The 10580-nt window shown below is 33.0% G+C and overlaps 1 protein-coding gene across 1 annotated transcript in view; it reads left to right on the top strand.

Annotated features, from left to right (window-relative positions):
- The window catches only part of LOC110092595 (integrator complex subunit 9 homolog), a 14845-nt gene extending 10809 nt beyond the window's left edge, over nt 1–4036 (top strand). The window contains exons 8-11 of the mRNA XM_020817225.2: nt 18–135; nt 262–347; nt 3245–3296; nt 3382–4036. Of these exons, the coding sequence (XP_020672884.1) occupies nt 18–135; nt 262–347; nt 3245–3296; nt 3382–3894 (769 nt within the window). The 3' untranslated portion in view covers nt 3895–4036. The remainder of the gene's footprint in view (nt 1–17; nt 136–261; nt 348–3244; nt 3297–3381) is intronic.
- Nucleotides 4037–10580: the final 6544 nt, after the last annotated feature.

Here is a 10580-nt window from a genome sequence, read left to right as displayed (position 1 = left end):
GAACTGAATTTTTGTAGATTGAAATGGCAAGAGCCATGCATAGTGTTTACGCTTCATTGGACTCTTAGGCTGGGCCCTGCCAGTCATCTACTTAGCCGTTGGCATGCAATCTCCAGCTGTTTACTTATTCTGGAGGTATTTTTCGCTGCTAAACTTTGTTTTTCTTCTGTGAATGCAAGGTCCAGTAAACTTAGACAATATCACTTTGAGATTGTTTCTCGTTTAGAATAGTTTTATTCTAATAAAGTTTCAATCATGAAGCAAGGAATAGATGCTGAAATGGCACTGTCACCATTCAAGTCTGTGTCAATGAAGGTTCTCCAGTGTTCATTTCTTTCCGGAATACAGTAAGAATTTATTTTACATGCTACTGCATACAATTTCCATTTTAGGTATGCAATGTTGAATTTAATACCTCTTTATCGGGTATAAATCTTAACTAGAGTAAGAATGTTGCCCTTACTGAAGTTGACATTGGTAACCCATGTGATTGTATGGTGCCAATTTTTGTTACAATACAAATGGTGATAAAAAGACTGCTAATGTACTTTAGAAGCATAAAATTGATAAATGAAATCATTTAATTTATAATTAAAATTAAAACATTTGATTTTTGAAGATATAATATTGTATTTAATAAAAATTTGTTATATCAATTTATTGAATATTAGAATATTTAATAAATATTTTTTAGACTACAAAATTTTAAAATAGATCAACAATTAAATCTCCTTTCTATGTTAAAATTACAGTAAGATATAGATACATTGAAAACCTATGATCCTAAATCCCTAAGAACATGAAAACTAGAAATTGAATTATTTGAATCTCCTTACTTCGACTTGGTGAAAATAGGAGAATGATAATTGGTTTATTTTTTTAATTCTTAACTCATCTAGTGAATAGAATTTGAAATCTCCTATCCATCTGAGAGTCAACACTCTTAGTTTTCTCATCTAGATCATAAGGCGGGAGAGCATCTTTATCATTTATGTCTTCACAAATTGAGGGAGGTGAGTTGTTGCAATAATATGTGGAACAAATGGTAACATACTGGTTCTTTCAAATTCAATTTTTTGACAAAGTCCACTAGTTGAGGAGTCAATCTATGCCTCCTTTTTTTACTGGGAAGGAATGTCTAGTTCTACTACTACTCCCACCACAGAAGGCCTTGAAAGACTAGCGGTAGCAATATCTACTTGCAAAATTTGCCAAATATTGAACCCAGTGAACATAAAGCTGATTGATTGAAATAATGTAAACTTAGTCGTGGGAATCTAATCCAGACTAGAAGGATAGGTGGGTCGACAGAAGAATCAAAATGGGTTGACCATTTTAGCATACACAATGGAAAGCCATTGATATAATATGATGAGGGTCAATGAGCTTAACATATTTGGTGTAGTATGCTTTTGAAGATAGTCTAATGATAATATGATGAGGGTCAATGAGCTTAACATATTTGCCACCAATAAAATGGTGATCAGATATATAATTTAATATAGGCTTCATTTGGGATGACTTTTTTACTGCATCTTAAAGCAATTTTTTAGTTAAAAAATTAAATTTTTGTACTAAAAAGCTACTTTAAGAAGTAGTAAGAAAACCGTCCCAAACGAAACCATAATCTCTAGGTTGGGGTGACCAATGAGAATTTGTCAACTATATAAAAACAGAGGCCTAGCAATCTTTAATATCTACTCTTCAGTGAAGATGAGAGCATGCTTGTCTAAATAAGTTGATGAATGCTTACAAGGATGTGATACTAGATCTTAATGAAAAAAATAGAGGGAAATGGGTTTTTTTTGGAGGAAGGAACTCTTAAATCATTTTGCCCACCAACAACATTAGCAAAGGAATGAGGAGGGTGGGCAGCTGGAGGTGTTGGTGCCAAAGGAATGGAAATAGGAGGATCTTTTGTGAAGCAAGGAGCCATTGGGATAGGAGGCTGCAACCTAACTTCGGGTTCATCCAAAACTCTAAGAGCTACTAATGTGGGAGAAAGAGGATGTGATATCCATTGAAAAATCGATGACAAACTAAGAGTAGAATCCAAAGAGGAAGTCTGAATGGTAGTTGCAGAGATGTCCAGAGTCAATGAAGTGATTGAGCATGGCGTGAAGGTAAGATGAAGAGCATAAATCCACGAAAGCCAGGAAAGATGTTGGTGAAAGCAATATGAATGTCTTAGGGTTCGTTTGGGTTGGCGTTCTTGCTGCTTCTTAAAACAGTTTTTTTTTTTTAAAAATTAACATTTGTATTAGAAAGCTGCTTTAAATAGTAAGAAAGTGGTCCCAAACGAAGCCTTAGATATAAGAGGGGTTGACGATGACAACCCTACTTTAGCATAAGTATGGGAAGAGCTAGACTCTGACATCATGAGGTAACAAAGGAAGATGAGAGAGGTACGCCTTGCTTGATTTCAAATAGAGATGCGATCTCGAGCGGGACACATGTAGAACACATGCACAGACTAACGACCAACTAAATATGGCGTTGGGGTTATCCAATTTTAGTGGAGACGAACATATCAATTAAGGGTTCTCGTATGAAATCTTAAAAAAATATTAAAATAAACATAAAACCAAAGTATATGTGATATATATTGCATACATTCAATGAATTAAATTTGGTTTGAGTTCGTCTTGTTTGAATTAAACGAAATAATTATTCTTCTCAAATAATTGTTCTTTCATCATGGATACATTGTAGTAGTTTATTCATTTCTTCCCAAAATTAATTTTTAAATCATCTTCTAATCCAAGTTGAGGAGGATAAGCACTTAACAGCCGACATCACTAATCTTATTAATCTCACAATTTATATTTTAAAATCTTCATCCAATACTAGCTCAATTCAGTCTTATTGTTAGCTTTTTTAACATATGATAATTTACAACCTTAATCAATATGTTTAAACTTTTCTCCATTTCATTTAATTTCTTTTTAGAATCACCCGATGATGCCACTCTTGTGTAGGATTAATTATTCTGTGCGGACAGGATTAATTATTTTGTGCGGACACTGGGCGCCATCCGGAAGCAAATCAAACCTCACCATGTCACCTCCTTGTTGTGTACCGCGGCTGTGCATCCGCTTTGTATCGGATGACATGGTACGTTTTGATTCACCTCCGGACACAGATTTACGTCCAGTGTACACACATAATAATTTCTCCTTGTGTAGACACAAAAAGCTTCCATTTCTATATTTCTCTTTTAAATTTTTGTACATATATGTTTCAGGTCTCATAAAATTTTTCCACTGCTTAGCATTCTGCAACCAAAGCTTGTTCTGGTAATAATTTTTAACTAACGTTATTTCATTCATTCAACCTTTAATCCTGCTTTCGTTAGTGATCCAAACTTTCTTGCTATTGCAGTTCCCCGAAGATTTAAGGCCACTTTGTACTCCACAAAATAACAGCTCATTTTCTTTCTTATTTTATTCTGTAAACTCAACTCTACGGGTGCCGAGTCTGCAAGACGAATTTGAAGGCCGCTTAATGACTGACCTTGCATTTCAGCTGCAACCCAGAAGATTATTTTCAAAAGAAATCGCCATTGCCAGGCTAAGAGGGAAGCTTGTCCTAAGCAAAGGAAAGTATCTCTTACTCTCTCCAAAGAAGCCAATCAATCTCTCAAGTTTGCGAATGCTTCTATGGGGTTCTGTAGATGCTGCTCGTCTGCTGGTAGCTTTGAAAGAGAAGGGAATAGATTGCTCAATTGAGAATGAGAATACCGTTTTAGATAAAGATACTCAGTCTCTTCGCATCAAAGTGTCTGAAACGGCAACGGTCGAAACAAACGGGACTGAAACTACTATATGCACAGAAAATGGAACAATGGCTGCTTTGATTCATGAAACTATGAGCAGTATTTGTGAAGGAATTTGACAGGTAATGTGTTTGGCTGAGCTTTATGATGTTCTGTTATAAGATATGCTTCTTGATCGTTATAATGTATAGAAACAAAACAATTGGTATTTGATTTTGAGTAGAATGAAATAATATTATGCCAGGCATCATAGATATCAAATCTAGTAAATTTAATTTTTTATTGACAAAACTTTTAGCTTCAGTTTGTTGATGAACTTATAATCCATGGAAATACGCAGATTGGAGAAATCATTAAAATTTTGTTAGAAATGTCTTTTTTGAATGCAGTGGCTACAAATTATTTCATATGAAGCTTAAGGTTTTATTTGGGTTGATTTTTTTATTGATTTTTTAAGACAGAGTTTTAGTAAAAATTTAAAATTTTTAACTAAAATTTTATTTTAAGAAGTAATAAAAAAGTTGCCCACATGAAAATTTGTTTTAAGAATTACTCCCAAAGTCTAAAGCTTCTTTTGGGACAGTTTTTTAGTAAAAAATTTGCTTTTCGAAATAGTTAGAAAGTCGTCCAAAAGAAGCCTTAGTTAGGGTATTTTCCTATTATTTAAATAAAAATAAATATTATTTAAATTATTAAATATGAAAAATAATTTAAATAGCTTTTAATTTTTGTAGTTACTTGAACGAATCATTTTGAGTTAACTGCATTGGCTTAATTTTTCAAAACCAAAATATATTTTCTCATATTTTCCAATACCTTTTTTTTTTTTTTAATTTCTAAATAGTAGTCTTATTCAAACTAGGTTGACCCTGAGTCAAACTAAGTTAATCAAGTATTCAACATAATGTAGTAATTGCTTATATACAATTCATCCCGACCTAAATTTGAAAAATTGTAGTCATTGCTTATATACAATGCAACATAATATTTTCCTATTGCATCACTTGTATATTGTAATGTGCATCTAAATTTGAAAAAATTATCTTTCCTCTTTTAATTCATCTGCTAAAGCCACTAATATTATTTAAATAAATAAAAATTATCAGAAGTGATTATTTATATGTAACAAAAAATTAATTTTGATCGGACACGAATCTTGATGTAATATACGAGATCGAGGCTTCAAAAATTAAAATGGGGATAATCTGAACTCTGATTTTAGATGGTTCGTAGTCGAACTGAACGTTTCATAAATACAAACCCAACGACACCAAATTCGACTTAATCCGAGCCCAAATGAGTCCACATCAAGGACCCAAAGTGCATTTAGAAGATTCAAACCATAATTTGAATTACCAAACAATTTCAAATTGTGACATGCTTATAGTCGAATCGAGCAGCTTGACGAGATGAATCCAACGAGCCCAAGATCACTGAATTTCGATATCATTAAGGCTTTCAAAAATCCATTAAACAGTCCACGATCAAGGGGATCAATATCAGTCGTCAATTAAAATCACTCCCATTTTGACCTTGATCATCCATATATTTACAAGCCATGCCACTATCGAAAAATTATAAATAGCCCCCACTCTTCTCATGAGAGGGGAGGAAAAAAGAAGAAAAAAGAAGGAGAAGAAGGGAGAAGTTTGGGAGCTCTCTTGCCACCGACCACCGCCGGAGTTCTTGCCGACCATCGTCGGAGTTCCTCCGGACCACCGTCGGAGTTCCTCTCGACCACCGTCGGAGTTCCTCTTGACCACTGCTGGAGTTCCTCTCGACCACCGCTGGAGTTCCTCGCAACCTTCATTGGAGTTTTCTTGCCGGCCATCGCCAGAGTTCTTCTCGGCCATCGTCGGAGTTCCTCTCGACAAGCGCTGGAGTTCCTCCCAACCGTCGTTGGAGTTTTCTTGCCGACCATCGACGGAGTTCCTCCTGACCACCACCGGAGTTCCTCCTGACTGTCGTTGGAGTTTTCTTTCTGACAACTGCTAGAGTTTTTCTTGACTATCACTGAAGCTCTTCTCAGCTACTGCCTTACTTCCTCCAGTTCATTTATGATCTATCATTGCCAGATTTTAGTCTGATTATTAACATATTGTAATTCCAACATCTCCAAGTAAAGAAGCAAATCAAACTTTGTAGCCAACCCAGACATAGTAAAATTTTCTCATCTGGGCCAGGCCCCGTGGTTATTCCCTTTTCGGGTTTTCCACGTAAAAAAGTTTCTGCTGTCTCTCTCTCTCTCAACTATCTATTGGTGTGCTAGATATACATATATTGCTAAGACGATATTTTTCATTCTAGCGTCGTGTATATTACAGTCCACAACAATTATAAATCATATATATCATAACAATCTATATTCATTCCTCAAAATTCATATATGCTATAGCATCAATCCATCTCCTATCATTCCTGGTTACGAAAGAATAAAATAAAAGTACAAAAACAAACAAAATAAACCTGTAAAACCTAATCTGTCTCATTCTACTAAATCCTGCATCATTTTTGAAATTATATAAAAATCACATAGTGAGCTAACGACTGAGTATGTTATAAGTACTTATAATTTAAATCAATGTAGGTCAATAAAAACAATATGCACGTAACCAATCAAACGAGATAAGTATAAATATATAATTGTGAGATCATGTGACAACCAATATGAATAGCATCATTTCATATGAGGAATATAAATTATTAAAAGCAATATAATTAAGATTTAGTGATCAGTGAATAATATCCATATAAAGGATCAGATTGTTCTTTTGTTCTTATACCCATGCTAAGTTATAACACAGTAGTTCTATTATAAATTTATACATGTCAATAAATGATATTTCAATTCATTTCATATATCATTTCATATATATAAGTATACCTATTATATCAACTAAGAATTCTATATATATTCTATTCTATGCATATTGTATAGTATTAAGGTATGCATATCATATATTATATCATTTACAAATTGAATGTATACAATACAATGTATCATATATATCATATAATTTATATGTATCGTATTCCCTTATATCAGTTTTGTTAGAATTATCATATACATGTATCACTAATGCCCTACATCATGTCACTACCAACCAATACGGCTACTACATAACTATTTTGAGTTATTCGGATGGTTATAACCTCCATTATTTATTTAGCAGTAGTTTTAAAACCGTTGCACTTCCACTGTAATTGTTATGCATTGCAACAATATTCCGTAGCGGTTTTTGGATCGGAGAGGTAGAATCGATGAAGCGCTAGATTTTGCAACGGTCATAACCGGTGAAAACCTACAAATTTGTACTGGTTATAACTGCCACTAATATCATCAAAATAGACTGATTTCCAGTAATATGATTCCATTAATATTGCGGTTTTAACTTCCACAATTCTGTTTTGTTGTGGCGGTTATAACCGCCACAATAGTCCATAATTTTTTATTTAAAATACAGAACCACCATTGATTCGATATACATATACATCAACAACTATTTAATCAAAACTATTCCGATATATACGAGCTAGTATATCACCAACCAATCAAGATAATCTAGGAAACTTAAACACATAGGCTGTCTTATTTCTCTTTTTAAATCAATTCACAATGCCCTTCAGTTCTAACTTCTAAGTACCCTATTGAACTCAAAGTATGAGAATAAACATAAAATTCACTTGTCAGACCAAAATGTATTGCCAAGTATGCAAAAAATATTTGATATTCAAATATTCAGCACAAATCTCCCACTCTCTTAAGGCAACATATGCTTTTATCTATTTCATAATCAGGTCATTATTCATTTACTAGATGGCTTTAAACATCAACTAAAAAAAAAAACTAGTTTTTGTTCGCCATCTAACATACAGGAAGCTTCATCTTCCAAACTTAGAAGGCATCCCATGGGAGCATCTTGCAATTATTTTGCACACTATCGAGTTCAATAAGAAAAAAAAAAAGGTTCACGAACACTAAATCCACTCATCAAATGTTGAAAAAATGCTAAATATAACCCCTCCATAGTAATACCATTGAATAAGAACTACTAGAATTTAAAATCAAAACACCAAATTCAAAACATCATAAGTTCCAAGATACCAAAGTCACAAGAACCACCAGAGTTCAAAATCAAAACACCATAAGTTTCAAAATACATAAAATATCCATGCAACTAGAAGCATCATAAGAAATACCAAAATTCATCAACTAAACAAAGTTAAATTTCTAATGGACCGTCAGACATCATATGAATTGTCATTGCCAGCCGGAAAATAGTATGAAGATAATGAGATACTTATAATTAAATAATTTACATTAAAATTACACAAATTTTTTATACCATTTCTGATCCTCCATGGGTGGTTGATTCATCTGCAATTGTTGCATAAAATGTTTCATCTCATCATGAAATGCGCTAAACTCCTCTCTAAGATTGGCTATCTGAGCGAAGATGCTATCTCTACCACAACTTGCTTCACTTGTGCTTTGAGGAAAGTATTTGATCGGTGTGACCTCAAATCCCATTAATGTGCCTATTCAAAGTGCAATAATGATCTCTAATATAGACCACAAATATTACTAATCTCCCGCAAATCCAGATAAGTATTAGAAAAAATCCCTAAGCATCTTATAAAAATGGGCCAAAATTAGGACACCTTTTAACCTAGTAGTGTTCTCATCCTTTGATCAACATTCAAACTCTTTAGAACTTCACAAAAAACTCTAAAGATGATCTTCACACACCACTCTAACATATTCAAGTCTTTTCATTCCCCAAAGTTATTAGAACTATCCTCCAATCACATATTTCAACAATAACCAAAATAAACTCAATTTAGGCACCCTGGCCTAGCTTGCACTAGCTCCATTACAAATCCTTAAAGTTCTTATACATCATAACAGAGGGTCTAATGGAATAATTAAATCATAATTTTAATTATTTCATCTTCAAATGCAAAGGAACAATATAAACCTTCATCAATGTTCAATTCCATATATTCTTTAAAAAAGAATTATATACAAATAATCCATAATAATTCTTCTATGCATGAAAATATAAATGACTGGACTAAAAAAAAATCTTTTAGTTGAACTTCTCTATGAATTTATTGACTTCTATTTTACTCAACAGAACTTTTACCATTCCCTGAAATAATTGATGAATGTATAGAGTGAGCAAGCCTCATTACTTATTATGCCTTTCGGGTCTTACTAAAATATTAAATATTCTTTATTTAAATTTAATATCAGAGGAGTAAGTAATAAGTTTTTTGCAATTCATTTTAGGCAAGATGATGATTATGCATAAGTTTAATTTCATACTTGATTATTAATAAAGAAAGCATGATAATATTACATAATTCCAATTTTGAAAGCAACAACATATGATTTTGTAACTAACATAAACTTGATCAATCCTTGAACTTGTACATATAAATCACATGATCTTTCACTTCTACATATCAATAACATGAACTTTTTTTTAAAATAATATTTTTTCTTTCACATGACTTATGCAATTAATGCAAACATGATTCATGCACATGCCATGATGTACGCTTATAACTCTACTTTCAATTATACCTCAATTTGATCATTTTCACACCTGTCCAGGATATGTGGAGACATGCTTGAATCCACTTATAACTTCGCTTCCCATAGGTGGCATATGATGGGCGATAATTAAAGGGTTACTTTTGTTAGGATGAAACTCACAATCTATGCAAATATTTATTGGGCAACATGTAACAAAAAAACATAGATTTAAAAGAAAGAATCTTTCTTAGGTAGAGATGAAGAAGATGTTTAGAGCTAAGTATTGCCTAGGATATAATAAAAAAATATCATATGGGCAACTTTTAACCCCAAGGCAGGGATTCCTTCATGTTATTAACTACTTCAACACTTTTTAGGTTAAATTTTAGAACCAACGGTATAGATTTTGATTGGTAGTTGGCCAAAAAACCTTTTATCCATCTTAGGATGAACATTAGGAGATAGCTAGGTAGGGATGTTTGACCCCTCACATATTGAAGAATGCTTACCACTATGCCCCTATGGTGGAATATAAAAAGATGGCTACCTCATTTCCTAAAGTCAAGAGTTAGACCACTTTGAATCCTACCCATAGGCCTATTGTTATGCCTAACCCATAATTAGTGGCTACATAGTGCTAAGCTCCTATTGAGAGGAGTTATAAGAACATTGGAAAACCATATGTTTTAATTGTCATAAGAAGAGACATAAGATATATGACTGCAAGCCATAAATCTTTTTTTTTAGATGAGTTAAGATTAGTAGAAGATGATGATAATGAGAAAGTTTTGAATGAGACTCATTTATTTGAAGAGGATATTGAGCTAGATGAGACTAACTATATTGGAGTTATAAGAAGTTTCATATTTTTTGGGGGTGAGATAAATGATTGTAAGACAAAAAATACTGTGTTGTGTAAGTGAGATAGTGTAGAGTTGATGATGAGAGTGGTTTGAATGTGATATACAAAAATGAAATGGTAAAGGCTAAATTCAAGCCTAAACCACATCATGAGCCCTTTCCATGTGAGTAGGGTGAACCATACCACTCTCCCATACTAGTAAATATCTAGTCCCACATAAGATGGATGATTATGAGGGTAGAATTTGGTGCGATGTCCTACTTATAACCATAGTAGACATCCCTTCAGGTTAATCTTGATTGTATGATATTAGTGTTTTATCTACTATGGTGGCAACAATAATTACATGTTCAAACAATAACAAAATTATTAAACTTTTACCTATTAAACCCATATTAATT

Source organism: Dendrobium catenatum, unplaced genomic scaffold (assembly GCF_001605985.2).
Source record: "Dendrobium catenatum unplaced genomic scaffold, ASM160598v2 fragScaff_scaffold_716, whole genome shotgun sequence".
Classification (NCBI taxonomy): Eukaryota; Viridiplantae; Streptophyta; class Magnoliopsida; order Asparagales; family Orchidaceae; genus Dendrobium; species Dendrobium catenatum.
This window is presented reverse-complemented; position numbering and strand designations above follow the sequence as displayed.